Here is a 15,187-nt window from a genome sequence, read left to right on the forward strand (position 1 = left end):
TGCGGTGCTTTCTTCCAGAGACAGGCTCTCTGTGTCAGCGCAGCGCGGGGCTGCGGAGCTCTGGAAACTGGGAAGCTGAGTGTGGGGCTTTGCTATGGAGACACAGCCAGATGCATGAACATGTCTAAGCATGGGGTGCTGTAATTGGACTCATGTATTCAAAACAACAATCTGCTCTGCTGTTCAATTGAATTAGCACGCAGCTCCATATGGAATAATTAAAGTAAACAGAGAGCTCCCTTGTACATCATCCCTCGAGTTCATCTCCATTTTCATGCATCAGTTAATTTGTTTATTTCAAGTATTCCTTAAGGGCTCAACCAGGAGACTAAGAGATCATGGTCACAAAGCTGAGATTGCACATTTGTTTAAAGAAATAGAGGAAGCTCGAATATAGTAGTGACTAATAAATTACTTGCCAAGAGGTGATGCTGAAGAAGATTTACATTAATTTTCTTGTGTTTTCTGCAAACATTGTGCTTCACTTTCTGTAGATACCATGCAATAGGAACCACTTTCTATGTTATTCATTTTTTATTGTTTAACTATGTTAAAAACAGTTTGTAATGTTCCAACCCTGGGAGAATAACTGAAATAAATTTACTTCTAACTGAGTAATGAAAGGGTACAATATCTTATTCTACAAAAACTAAAAGGACTTTTAGAACATTAAACCGTATGGTGTCTACCCATCAGGGGTTTCTGCTGCTTGTATCCAGAGTTTCTAGCTTGTAGCAGACATTCTCACTTCAGCTCGTTAAAGGTTTAATTAGACTGTGGGTTTCCACCGTGTTAATGTTCTGTGCATCTGAGTGAGTTGAAGACCTTCGGGGGCCAGCTGGAAACACTCCCAGAGCCCCTCCTGGACAGGTGAGTGCTCAGGCCCTCAGTCAGCGGCAGTGAGGGATTCCAATTCCCTGCTGACCTACATCCCTTAAGCTGATGAGCCTCTTATGAATTACACCTTGACACCTCTGTCCTGCCTCCAGAAATAGACGGTAAGGAGTTCTGTACGCTCAGCAGAAACAGAGCACAAAGCATGTAACCACTGTAACCGGCCGAGAGCGGCACGATGCTTTGCGAAGAGCAGTCCCCGTGAGGCGAATGATGAAGATCGAGTTCCACCGCCCGACTGAGACCCAGGGGCTTCACTCTGTTGTCTGTCCTGGCAAGTTTAGTAACAGACAGCTGTTCCTTTTGGGAGACAAATATCCCATATCAGTGACTGGGATTCTCTTCAGACTGCAGTGCAGCAGGTAGACAGCAGTGAAGGGCAATGGCCTTCAGGGTCTTCCAGAAGGTCCCTGTATGAAAGTCTCTCACCTGTGGGTGTCGTGGATTAGGAACAGAAGATCCACATGTACAGTATAATGGAACAAATGTTTATATTCATGTTGAATAGAATAGATTGTGAGTTTCTTTTAACAATAACAAACTTCCGGTGAGCACAGTTTTCTAATGAAGTAACTGGAAAACTACATCAATCTGTCCTACCTGTCTTTCTGCAGCACAGGTGCTCATTTGTATATCCCCCCTGTCATTCTGCTCTTGTCATGTAGAATACAATTCCTTCTACAAGGCCATTGTTACCCAGTAACACAGTAGCCTCTTGTTCTTGCATTTTATTCCTTATACTGTACGTCTGTCTCGCCTCCGGGTACAAACCTGGTTAAGGATGGAAGTGCTTTTTGTTTTAATTTCTTTCCATGCTGCTTTATGCTCTCTGGATTCCACCAGAATTGGAGCTCCCAATTCCCCTATCCTGGTCTATAAACTCCTCAGCCGCTCTGTGAAAGCATGTTCCCAATACTGTATATCGCTGCCCCTGGGGTTCAAGGGCAGCCCACTGTGTTTGTACAGGACCCCTTTGTGCCAGAAAGACTCCCATTTCCCCCCTCTGGTCCCCACGTGTCCTCTCGTGTCCCGGGGCTGAGGTCAGTCGGCTGTACACTGGGCATGACCAGGATCTGCAGCTGAATTGCCTCACAACCTTTTCAAAAGTAGTTTTTTTTCCTGCATGGACCATGACAGCTGGATCCTCCGTGGCTCCAGAGCATCCATGTGCTCAGGGTGGACAGCAGCCTGGGCACAAGGCTCATGAATACTACACTGACAATAGCTTGTGTGACAAAAAGGGTTATTGCTAAATAATCAATAAAGTTACAACACAATGTAAATGTTGTAATTTAAAAGCATATGGAAGATATTTTTGGGTGGCTCTCAATTATTTGTTTTTGTATTTGTGTCTTACAGTTCATTTATTTTGCACATTTTCTGCTCTCTGTTGGGGAACATTATTGAGTTTTTCAATGTTATTATTTTCTGCCTGTGATGTAATGGTGTCGCGTCCGTGTCAGGAGCAGTTGTGTGCTTTCTGTGCTGTCATCTTCAGGAAGAGAGGTCAGGTCGCAGAGTACCTGACCAGAAATGCTTTCAGATGGCTCTGTGGCTCAGGAGCTGTGCCGGTGGCTGGAAGGTTGCTGGTTCAAACCCCACAGCTGGCAGAGGAATTCTATGAGCACGGCCCTTCACCCCAGCTGCTCCAGGGGTGCTGTGTAAATGTCTGACCCTGTGCTCTGACCCCAAGCTTCTCTCCCTGTCTGTGTGTCTCATGGAGAGCAAGTTGGTGTATACAAAAAGACAAATTCCTAATACAAGAAACTGTATATGGCCAATAAAGGGATCTTATATCTTACATAACAGAAGTGTGGGTGGATAAAAATTACACTCCTAAAAACTGATTTAGATAATAGCTCAAGCCTGAGTAGTTTTTATCACGTGAAAAAAATGTTTATTAAAAGTAATTCAAACCAATTTAAACAGAAAAACGGTTATAGTTTTTACAAGGTATTTTATCAACTTTTTGATCTTGGTTGAACTTCTATGTCTGCCCTGATCTCTGCCGCCCCCGTGTGGAGAAAAGCGAGATTAGCGATAAACCGGGAGGAGGCAAAGGGTTTCAGCTAATTTGCGGAGTTGATGTTTTAATGCACCACGCTGCTGAAGAGATCTGAGCTCTGCAAGGGAGAGGTACTACTGTGGGATGGGACACTTGAAAGGAAACCAGATTGCTGTTGTTTTCCCGAGACACACATTTCCCAACCAGTCACCCAGTATGTTCACTGAGGTCACTCTGCTGTTGTTAGATGTGCTGTTAAACCAAGGTGATGATTACTTGGTTACTCAAGCAAGTGCGTCATTAGTGTGTTAACTCCTGTATCCCGGTTAAATTGTTCTCTGGGTTTGAACTGCCTGGCCTGCCTCGAGCTCGCTCTTAATTGAGCTGCTGGAGCAGTTTCTCACTCCCCCCCTGCTGTGCACTTTTAGTGCAGAAGAGCTGCCGTGAGTCTCCTAGGTGAGGCTGCTTCTATGAGTAGAATATTTTGGGATCCTTCAGGGTGAAAAGCACAATGTAATTACAAGAAAACATGACCTCACATATTAAAAATAAAAAGGAGCACAGATATCTTTACCTTGAACTATGCAGTTTAGCGGTGATTCGCTTACTTTGGTCTTGCAAAGGGGTGTGAGATTCCTGGCTCCTACAATAAAACACCTCCTGTTCTCAGTCTTAAACACACTACCCCCATGTCGCGGTGCGCTCAAACCCTCATTAAGGCGGAGAAGAGGTGTGAAAACGCTGGGTTTTACTGGGACGGCTATCCTGGAGCCGCAATGGCCGGGCTGTCAAACTCCCACCTCCCGCTTACAGTGAAGGAGATTCAATCCCCTTCGTCTCCAACTCTGTCAGACACTTTTGGGATTGTTTAACCTTGCATTGCAACTCTGCTGACAAGAGCAACATCAAAGGATTAAAATAGGATTAGTTTGAGAACATTGCCTAATAACTTAACAAGATTCAGAAATCACAGGATTCTCTCTCAAACATGTTTAACTCTCCCCGTCAGTCGGCAGCATCAAGCATGACACAGCTGGGGGAATGGAGCGCAGACAAAGCTCTTCTAGGACAGTAATATTTGCAAGCCAGTCACATCCTGATATGTGCTTGTTTTTACAGAGATCTCACTGTCTCTTGGGCAAAACTGCACCGTCCTGGACTTAAATTCTCCCAACAATGAACGAACGGTCTCCTCTCATCAAAAATGACTTTTGGGATACCCTATATAGCACAACACAGGGCTAAGCTGCTTCATTAAGCAGAGACCTTCTAGTAACTGGTAACATAGATGGACATAAAGATATTCTAAACAAATCATTTCCTTGAGCGCCTACCACCATCATTATACGGATGAATTCTTTATAAGGAATTTTATCAAAGGTATTTCGAAAATGTAAATATTTCATATCATTTTCTGTGTCTACCCACTGTTGCTGTCTTCTCCCAGAACTCTAATAACCCAGTTAACCTCCCTTATCTAAATCTAGAATGACTTCCCCTCGAACACTATTTCCACAAAGGTGATACTACAGATAAACTACAGTAAATCCTCTCGTTTCGTTTTTTTAAGAAATCTGAACAGATCTGAAATGGTCTATAATCATTTGGGTGGACTTTGCCACAATTTCATGCATAAACGCTACTGAAGCAAACGCCCAGTATTACCCGTGTCTCGGACGGGAGGGTTTATTAGCGGTGTATGGCTAACAAAGCTAATTTTCTTAAGCACAATTGGTACCATACCATCGGGTCCGGCAGATTTGTTAAGAGATGCACAAATCAGTTAGGCAGAAATGTGTAGATTGTATACACGTTTTATATGTATAAAAATGTGATTTTTATACAGCAGTTGAAACTGTTGGAGCGCCCCTTTCCCTGCGAGCAGAAACTACCCGTTCAAACCCCCAGCCTCGCGTCCTGGGCGTGAGCCCACATCTGCGCTGTGCTGCAGGCGGAGGGCGGCTCTGAAAACTTTTAGGGCATGTTGTGAAACTACGCATCCTGCCGATAACGTTTACAAGGTTTTTTTCTCTTTCTCATGCGCCATCAATTAAAACCGTGCGTCAAAAATTAAAATCACCTCATTAATGAATTTGCCATTTTGCAAAATCTCTACTGCAGATATGAGTAGCGCCACGTAGGAGTACTACAGACATGTGGTGCCCATTGACATTTTACGCTTTCCAGTTTTCCTCCATTTGAGACCCCAAGAACATCCTTTTAAACCGCCAGAAAACGCGTGAAGGGTGAAATATTGTAAAACTGAAGTAGTGACGGAATCGACTGAAGCAGTTCGGGTAGGGAGCTGCGTCATCATCCGTAAGACGCAAAGGGACAGGTTAGGGCCCATGGTCCCGGCCGACAGGGAAAGAAACACGCGGTGCCTGTGCTGCGGCCCGTGTGTGAGAAACACGCCTGCACGGTTCCTTCGCAGTCACGAAACACGCAGAGAAATGTGACCCGGTGCGCTTTGCCGAAGATGGGTCATGCATGAATGGCACTACCTGCTTAGCCGGTTTATGTTCTATTACAGTTTAAGGTTTCAGAGTCTAGGTGTTTAAGGATAAAGTTAGATATATTACCTTGATTCACTAATTCAAATTAAAGCTTAACGGGTTTAATTTTCAACTGTGGGTACAAAGTCATATTTAATCGACCCGATAGAAAAGCGCAATATAAGTGTAAGGAATAATAATAATATACTAGAGAAATGCACAATTCTCTAATACTGGTCCTGGCGGAATGTGTTGGGTTTGGTTTAAGTTCTTATCGTTCCAATCAATGGCGTCATTCAGCTCATTATTTGTCAAAAGGAGAAATTACACAGCTCCTTGCAGTTCTTCGGGCCACGGTGTTCTCAGGAGACCTAGTGTGCTGCAAAACCTGTTGACACGCCCGCTGTCCCAAACCAGGAGAAGATGCGTTTGATCTCAGTCATTGATTGGTTAGATCAATGACTTTATTGAACCAATTAATTGGACGCGAGACCAATCAGCCTTTTTAAAAAATTTTTTTGCTGGTCTTAATCAGGTGCTAATCGAAAGGGGTTTCTTACACCCGGCCACCGGTGGACTCGGGGGGTACCTGGCGTTCTGCCCAGACGGGGTGCGTGTGTAAGTGGGGCAGGTAGATGACATCACAGGAGTCCGTGCTGTTTTCGTTTTCGCGGGGAGTTGGCTCTTTCGAGCTGGCCCCTGGGCGGATCTCGCCACTAGAGAGCGGTGTGCGTGTGGAGCGGTCAGACTGGAGCAGGCACCGTGCGGCCGGGAACTGTTAGCCATTGGGTCTCGGGCAGACGGGACGCAGGACGACTCCGAAACTGGACAAAAGGTGGGATCGTGTGGGGGGATTGTGCCGTTTGGCAGCTGGGACAGACCGTGCCTGTGCAAATAAAAGGAGCGACGCCCACTGAACTCTAAAGACTCAGCTGTGCTCCGCAAAATATGAGATTTAAAAGTAAAATCGCGACAAGAGTATCTGCTCGATTACAGGAGAACCTTAAAAAATAAAGAGCGCTAAACAGACCATCCTGGGGGAAAAGAGCGAATCAAACAACTTGTGGACCGGCTTCTGTTCTCTGTAAGGTAAGGAAGTAGAAAAGGAATATGTTTAAAAGGTTATTCTAAACTGCGTAATTGCTTTATTTAAAACGAGTGCACGCTTAAAATCATGCTTAAATGTAGTTAACTCATTGACGATAATGCGGTTTAGCGATTGCTTTGAGTGGAATACACAGAAAGCTTTACGCGTTTCAGGCGTTGTGTCGCGTTATTTTATAGTGGTCCTTTTTTTGGCGTGAATTCATTTTTACACTGAGTGCAGATGTTTGAGGGCGCCGGGGACTGGACAGCGGAGCACGCGTGGTTTCAGAACCGAACTGCCCTCTCGGGTCTGAAAATGTGGCATCGCCGGTGCCGGTACCGCCTGCACAGCTCCGGTACCAGACCTGTCGGGGACCGAGGCTCGGCAGTCGGGGAAGCAGGAGTGCGAGCCGGAGCCAGCTCGCTGCAGGACGCGCTCTGCCACGGCTGCAAGTAATTTGATAGCGGCGGCGCGAGCACCCGCACGGCCCCCTCTGGAGCGGTCCGTCCACGGCTCGGCTCGGCTCGGCTCGGCTCCTCGCTGCCCTGCGCCCGCCGGACCAGTGGCTTCGTGACCCGCGTCGATACGAAAGGGGTCACCTGGCCAGCATGGCGTGACCAACGTTAGGTGGCAGGGACTTCCAAGCCTGGCACCTGAATTGCGCTTGGTAAAGACACGAACCGGGCTAAGAAGGGAGTGAAGTTATTTCTGCACATTGAAGTTGGTTGCAGGTCAAATGCCTCTCTGTTCTTTCAGGGATAATTTGTCCTTTCATAAAATGAGACCTGGTCGATTTGTGGTCCGGCGTGGATTTTTTTTTAAAACTAATTGTATTATTGTTGTTGAAGATTATTTTCGGTTCTGCGGGTTCAGGCGCGGAATGCCGCTGCGCTCTCCCACAAACGAAGCAACGAGTTTCACAAGTTCTTTGTCAAAATTATTTTTATTCTGTTGAATATTTCAGTGTTCTTCGTGTACGCCTGCCGTTTTGTGGAAAAGTGATCTTTACGATGGCTCTTTTGTGAAATGTTTGAGACGGGTTGGTGTACTGGACTCATGCCCGACTGAGGTACTGAAAGGACGCAGGAATCGCAGTAACTTTTTTATACATCTATACGCTTTTATACTTCCCTCACACCGACTTTCTTCAGACGTAGTGTCACAGGAACATATTCAGTAACATTCTTAAAGCTTTTTAAGTCATTTCTGTTTCCTTAATGCGCAAGGGACAAGTCTTTAATAGCAGTTACTCAATGTGCCCCGAATCCAGTTGAAAAGAGGGGCGCTGCTTAATGTCTGGATCAGGGGTTCCCCGCTCTGCGCTTTGGGGTCTGGAATCCTGCAGGTTTTATGTCATTTTAAATCACCAGTATCTGGAGGGGTTTAAACCTTATCATTGATTTTTGTCCTCTGGTGAAGAGCTGGGTGTAGCTGAAGAAGAGGCAGTAACTCTACTGCATTGGCGACTGTGGGGTCCAGAGTTGAAGACCACACTTTCTATATTTGCTGTAGTAACCGTATGTAATTACATCTCTTCTATGGCAGTCCTAAGAATGGCAGTACAAGTGTACGTCAGTGGCACAGTCAGTGTTTGGTTTTGGGTGCCTTTTCTACAGCTTGTTCCAGAGTCTGTACATCTGGTTCAGGACCACTTGTCCCAGTGCCTCTCGTCAGCCTGTCTTGGCTCAAATCGAAGGCACAGCTGCCCTCGGGATCTTCGCTGTGTGTTTTGGTCTGGTCAGCTTCGTCGGCTGCAATTAGCCCCTGCAGAATAGTCCTGCCTGTCCTGATGGTGGTGGACTTGCCCATGACTTCTTCCCAGTCTCATTGCCAGGAAATAGCTGGAGAGTTCGTCTTTAGACAGTGGATTCTGAAAGCGTACACAAACTTGCATTCCTAGAGAGTCTAACATGATTGTTTTCCCCAGACTGTGCAAAGGGATTTGGCCTTGGTGTCCTGGTATTCAACAGTGTCTTGAGTGGTGTCAGCAGTCCAGACCGTGGATGCAAAGCCTTTGTCAGTCCTCCCAGCAGGCCAAGGCCTTGTTCAAGTGTGTTAAGTGCACCTTCATATTTTCTTGCATCACTTCCAGCACATTGAGTCAGCATGACGAAGTAGCTCATCCAGGCCCGCATGAGGAAAGCACATGTTATCACTGATCAGCAAGCTGCGTCCTTCCAATAAGAGCAGAGTATCTGTGTTCTAAGGTGAAATGGTGAGTTGAAAGCACAGAAGCTGAGTTTCCTCTGCTGTCGAAGAGGAGTTGCTCTTGTCTGCACAGGACTGCTGCCTTGTGGATGTAATTCTTTTGGAGGACAGCGATGTGTGCAGTAAGTTAATAGCCATGAGAAAGTCATTTGCTATTGCAGTAGCAAAGATGTGTTTAGGATATGTTTGGTAAGCCGTTAGCTTCCACACCACATGCCGATTCAAATCTCTGATACGAGACGAAACAAAAATCATCTTGCTCAGACTGTGACCTGTTTAATTATTTTTTTTCCACTAAAAGACTTTTAGAATTGCAATGTGTCCCATTTCCAAATCTGTGACTTTAAAACTTCAGCTCGTTAAACATTAAGGCCATCAACTGATGGCATGTTTACTTTGTGGCCTTAATACGTAGCCCATCTCTGTCTTCAGTTACTGATTTGTTCACAAAATTAGTAGGGAAAGGGCAGTAGGTAAAATTTAAAGAACATATCAAAGAGGAGGGTGTGCTGCACGTAGTTTTTAATGCTTTGCAGATTTTCAAGAAAACACATCAGCTGTTTATATGTGCTTTGCTGTGTAACAGTTTAAAAGGGATTTGATGTAATTATTTCTAATCCTTGATCTGAATCTGCAGAACTCTGGCTTTGTGGCAATTCTGACAAGAAAAGAAACACGTCAGCGCCGCGTAGATGGGAAATGTAATGAGTAAATCCCACATGAAACACTTTCACTTGGCAGATACAACTTGGAATGAGATGACTTTTTTTCCTTCTGCATCTCCACCCTAAATAAAACATAGCTTTTTGTGGCTAAAAAGAGTGTGTCGTACAAAACAATCATAAACCGACCGTCAAATATGAAATTCGCTTAGATCCAGCTGCCACCTGTTTCCTGATAGGCTTTTCTTACACCTGCACAGTGACGCACTGTGGCACTAGAGCAGACGGACAGCTGGATGTTCGGACACACTCGGTTAATCTGGCCAGTCCTTTTGCTCTATAGTTGGTACTGAGAGAAAACCGCAAATCATGGCTACACCCAACGTTTGGTAAATTACAGATTTCTAGTTTTGCTCATTGTAAATGTCCTATCATTTCATCAGACGCCGGGATGATGCTAGTCTGCCAGTTAGGATTGTGTAATCGCACAATCACACAGGCCATCATGTATGGAGCCTCTGGAACTTTCCCACCCAAAGCAGTCTCGTTTCTGGATTTTGCACTTTTTCGCATTGGATTCCAGTAGGATTATGCAACATTTGCTGATTTATTAACTGCTTACAAGTAAAATAACTTGACCCACTGTCAAGGCACTCTCATGCCATTTGTTAAGGTTCTATTGAGATTGTGTGAAATCTCTTCATACAATCAATACGGCACACGTAAGTCTGATACCGGCTGGTTCTTTGTATACAATTGCTGTCGTGAGTCTCCAGCAGCCTCTTCAGGTGTGCGCAAAGAAAAGACTTGGCATCACAAATGTCTGCTTCTTTGTCCCACGAGCATTAATATTGAGTGCGTTCAAAAGACGGACATTAATTCCTTTGTATGTGGGGAAACCTATAATTCAAAATTGGGGTTCTTGGAAATTTAGAAATGAAACAAGATTATGAACAATTATCCTCCAGGAATTGCATTGGCTGAGCTCCAGAAGTTTTCATTCTAAAGAACTTTGCACCTGGTTTTTGAACAGCTAACAATTCAGTGAAAGTTGAATAGAAACCCAGCTTGACTTCAAGTGGGCCTGGCTTGCTTGTTTTTGCTTCTTCAATGATGTAACTTTACCTTTATCCTAAAAAGATGGCTAAGCCACTGTGTATCCAACTCGGATAAAAGCAGTAACCTCTTGTCTACTTCAGCAGTAAGCATTGCTTGGCATGCAGTGCCTTGTCATAGCCACCCAAGTTAATGATTGCCTTAGAGGGGATGTCATACTTACACGGCCTCTGTGAAGGAGTGTGAATATGTTGCAGTTTTGTTTTCCATTCAGTCAGTGTTTTGTGATGCTTTTGTTGCCAGGCACTGTCAGAGGCTTACCAGTAGGTTACAGGGATTTAGAATACCAACTACTGCTCAGTGCTCTCAGGAGTGTTTAATTTCTTTCAAGCCAGCTCATATTGTCCTGTTCCAGTGTGAGAGTGCATGCGGAGCCTACTGGCACCATGAGTGTCTGTGACGGTGTTACTGGCACACAGCAGCTGTAGAGGTTCAACGCAAGCTTATGTTAGACCTTCAGAAAGATGACATTCCTTTAACTGTAATACTGGATAAAGGAAAGAGACTTTGATCTGCAACAATCTTTTACCTAGAAAACATGCATTTTATAACAGAGGTTATAAAAACATTGGTTGCAATACACCAGTATGAGCTGAATTTGTGGGATGATTGATATCTAGGAAGTACTATTCTTGTTTGCTTAGCAAATGCCCTTATCCAGGATGAGTGGACACAGGTACACGAAGTTCACATTACGTGGTCAGTTAGCAGACTCCATTGCACCATTGTAGGACTGACGTGAGGTCTGAGGTTTGCAATATTGTGATGAAGGCAAATGTACTCTGGCCTTTTGTTCTAAACATAATGTAGGAAGTGATGCCCCAAATTGCCTTTAAAATGTGATTTATTCCCCAGCCAGACTATTGTGGAGCTCCTTCTGAGGATAAAGGAAGTGTGAAAAAGTAGACACTTTCACAGTTGATGTTCAAGTCAATGGCCGACCTGTTCACACCTGCAAACTTTTACTTTGTAGTTCTTACCATGTTCCCACGGTCACATAACAAAGGTCATAAAACACTGAAGGTTTCATTTGGCATTTTTCTGACCCTCGCATCACTCTACTGAATGCAGAAACCATTTGCTCAATCCACTGAGCTGTTCTTAAAGATATCTACTCACTGGTTAAATAGTCTGTGCCACTATCATAAAAATCGATTTGTTTCCAAAACAGAAAGTTGATAGATGTTCCTTCAGTATTGTTCTTTGCTGAAGAGCTATGGAGTTCTCCATCAGTATTGGCACTAACCACTCAATATCCTCTGAAGAATTAACTAGTGTTTGCTATTGTGTTCTGTATCTCACTCATTGAAAATTATGTGGATCTATGTATACTCATTTCAAGCAGAGCTGATTGCTCTATACCTCCAAATAGAGATATCCAAAGCTAAAGTAGTTGTTTCCAGTGAAGTCATGTAAGGATGCATGCAAGCAAACTGCTATCAGATAAATGTGAGCCCTGTGTTTATGGGAACTGGCTTTATTTGGAAATAGCAGTCTATGATTTAGTCTTTTGGTTATTGGGCTCTCGCTTCAAAACAGCAATTCCTATTAAGCATACAAGATCCATGTCACCAGGAAAATTCTGTTTTTAACACTTGTTAATAGCTGTTATGAATTGTCTGCAGATGTTTCAGGTGAAAACCAATCTAGACCCACTTAGCTCATTAGACGTCTCAGAAAGACTGACTCCTTTTCAGGTTAAAAAACCATTGCTACCTTGACCACTACAATCAGTTCTACAAACTGTAAATTTGTCCAACAGACTGCTAAGAGCCATAAAGTGGAGAGCAGGGTGGCTGTGTGTTTACTGAAAGTCTATGCATTAGTGCTTTGAATTTTGAAGGTAATATAAAGTGTCTGAGGGCATGAGATGCTATGGAATATTGTTTCTTTACATGTCATTCTATGTAATCAAGCAGAACCTTTATTTGCATTCTGCCCTTTCTCTGTTACTGGAGTCTGCTGCTTCTTGTGAGCTGTGGTCAGGAGGTCAGAGAATTTGCCAGAGCTGAGATCCCCCTGCCCGTCCCAAGGAGCAGAATGTACTCATGTCCTGTTTTTTCTCTTTCTTGCAGCAGGAGATGGCTTTGACCCTGTGGATAAGCCTGTGTCTGCTTTTCAGTCTTTATGTGGGAGCAGTAAGGAACTGCTACCCTGGGTGCCGGTGCGAGGTGGAGAGTTTCGGACTGTTTGACAGCTTCAGCCTGACCAAGGTTGACTGCAGCGGAGTGGGTCCTGATGTGGCCCCAATTCCCATTCCTCTGGATACCACCTATTTGGACCTGTCTTCCAACTCCATACGCACCATCCCGGACTCCATGCTCTCTGGGCCGGGCTACACCACGCTTGTCAGCCTGGACCTGAGCCACAACCACATTACGGGGGTCAGCAGGAGCACCTTCTCCAAGCTGCGGTACCTTGAGACCCTGGACTTGAGCCACAACGCTCTCGAGGATCTAACGGACGGGTGCTTCTCGGGCCTCCCACTCTCCGAGGTGGACCTGAGCCACAACAAAATCCGCGAGTTCAGGCTGGACATCCTCACGTCCCAGGGCCACGGGAAGCCAATCAGCGTGGACCTGTCCCAAAACCTCCTGACCGCCGTCTGGAGGAGCCCCCAGACTCCCCCTCCAAACATCCAGTCCTTGAGCCTGGCGGGGAACCGGCTGACGTCTGTGCCCAAGCTGCGGGACGTTCCCTTGCGACACTTGAACCTGGATGGAAATCCGGTCGTTCGTATAGAAGGGGATGCGTTTGCAGGGTTGAAGGATCTGGCCCACCTTTCCCTCAGCAGCCTTCCTGAGCTTTTGGAGCTCCAGCCTCACAGTTTTAGGGGACTTGAGAGCCTCCAGGTTCTGGACTTGTCAGGCAACCCAAAGGTGAAGTTCCTCAGCCCGGAGGTGTTCAGTGGCCTTGTCTCCTTACTGGAGCTCAACCTGTCCCACTCTGGGGTGATGTCCCTGCCAAACAGCGTGCTGAGCCACCTGCCCAGCATCAGGAGAATCACGCTGCGGAAGGATGTCCACTGCTGGAAGACCCAGAAACAAGAGCAGTTTCACTGGCAGGTTGGACGGACCAAGGGCGGGGAAGTTCTGACCTGCGAGGTCGCGGGCTTAGTCTCGTGAAGTGAGCTCGTCTGCCGCAGTGCCATTACTTGAGGTTGTTCAAAGCTGAATTGTGCCTTTTTACTCATTTTGAGGAAACCACAAAGCAACTTTTGAAATTATTCCTGCCAAAACTTGATTATTTTTGTAATATTTTATCTTGTAATTTAAGAAACAAAATTTGCACATTATTTCTTTCAACCTTCGCAAGTCCAGCTAGCTAATTATTCTTTCCAAGAATAATTTATGCTTGTTCTTTTAGCCAGTATTCCCTTATTCAATATCCACAGCACTAGAAGACCACAAAAAAATAAAACATACATGAACTGTGGGGCGTCTTGGAGGCAGAATGAGTGCACATTATATTTTTCTTCAGTGGCATTTAATACTGCTCACATTAATGTAGCTCACAGTTCTCTGGCTTGGGAGATCACTGGCAGACGTCTGGACCAAAGTGGCCAAGATCTGGTTTCTAAACCAGCTACTGCATACTTAATCTACAAATGAAGTAATTCCTTATATAGATTAGAGACCTAAAGCCTGTAAGTGTGGATACACATCACTGACGAGCTGTTACAAATCATTTGACTCTGCAGGGGTTCTGATCAACTTTTCCCCCAGAAATGAGCTGAAGTGCCTTAAGTGGATTTTCTGTGCTGAACGTATTCAGGTCGCTGCTGTAGCTGAATAACACAAGTTGTGGAAAGGCCAGAAGCCCAAATCATCACATGTCAACAGAAGGCAAACCTGGAAAGTAAAATGCATCTGAAATTTAAAGCACAATTTACAGAAGTAAAAGCTGTTATTTTCTGACTATACCCAAGTCTGCAGAGTGCCATTGGAAAAGCTCTGTGGTTTGGACAGGTTTAAGATCCTTTTACCTGCGGGGTGCTTGCAGAACTTCTTTTAACAGGCTTTTAGGGTTGGGATCTGCAGTGAAGCGGTTTGGATGCACATGCTTTCACATTGAGCATGATGGACATTTCATGTCCAATCGTTTTTTAAAGCACACTTGCATTCCTTGGAGTTTCGTCCATGAGCTTTTAGCAGTTTGCAGAAATGGGCTACTGGGGATCACTTCTTTCTACACAATTTTCATAGAAAGGAATAGAAATGCTCTTTTCCCTCCCCTCACAACCTGGGCTTTGCTTTTTGTATAGCATTTTATCCCATAGGTGGTTTAAAACATCCGTTTACTTGTAAAGCTAAACTTGGATTGTTAGAAGCAATGTGCTGTGTAATTTTCCTTTCTTATTTGACTTCCTGGCAAAGATCCACTGTGTCGTCACAGTATTTCTACTGTTTCAGAGCCTTTCACTGATTCGTTCCTTTAACAATACATATACATGTTCTCCTTTTTTCTTTTCTGCTGGCAGAAAACGTTTTATTCTAATAAATCATCTTTGCATACATGGCTAATACGGATGGTGTGTATACTGTATTTTTTTGTTTGCTGTTGTTCTTATACTTGGGGTATCTTACAAACCTTCCAGCTTTGTTCATGAGGAATGTGGATAAAGAACCAGTCAGAGCCTAATAAGCAAGTCTCTGTGTAGAAGGCCGTCCTGTATAGTTCTGCAGTTATACCTCATGTCGGATGAGCATTCTTGTGATGC

The 15,187-nt window shown here is 44.7% G+C and overlaps 1 protein-coding gene across 4 annotated transcripts; it reads left to right on the forward strand.

Annotated features, from left to right (window-relative positions):
• Window positions 1-5,732: 5,732 nt before the first annotated feature.
• tsku (tsukushi small leucine rich proteoglycan homolog (Xenopus laevis)) lies at window positions 5,733-14,992 on the forward strand. 4 transcript variants are annotated; one of them, XM_088638353.1, is made up of 2 exons: window positions 5,733-6,483; window positions 12,546-14,992. In XM_088638353.1, the coding sequence occupies exon 2, from the start codon at window positions 12,549-12,551 to the stop codon at window positions 13,590-13,592; it is 1,044 nt and encodes a 347-aa protein (XP_088494479.1). In that variant the 5' UTR covers window positions 5,733-6,483; window positions 12,546-12,548; the 3' UTR covers window positions 13,593-14,992. The 4 variants fall into 4 exon arrangements, with proteins under 4 accessions (XP_088494479.1, XP_088494480.1, XP_088494478.1 ...); XM_088638354.1 differs by having other exon boundaries at window positions 5,733-6,229; XM_088638352.1 differs by having other exon boundaries at window positions 5,734-6,229; window positions 12,543-14,992.
• The last annotated feature ends 195 nt before the right edge of the window (window positions 14,993-15,187 follow it).

Source organism: Lepisosteus platostomus, chromosome 7 (assembly GCF_059453375.1).
Source record: "Lepisosteus platostomus isolate fLepPlt1 chromosome 7, fLepPlt1.hap1, whole genome shotgun sequence".
NCBI classification, from domain to species: Eukaryota; Metazoa; Chordata; class Actinopteri; order Semionotiformes; family Lepisosteidae; genus Lepisosteus; species Lepisosteus platostomus.

What these genes read in the sequence shown, in the direction of transcription:
- tsku (XM_088638353.1), top strand. Translation starts at nt 12,549, where the DNA reads ATGGCTTTGACCCTGTGGATAAGCCTGTGTCTGCTTTTCAGTCTTTAT.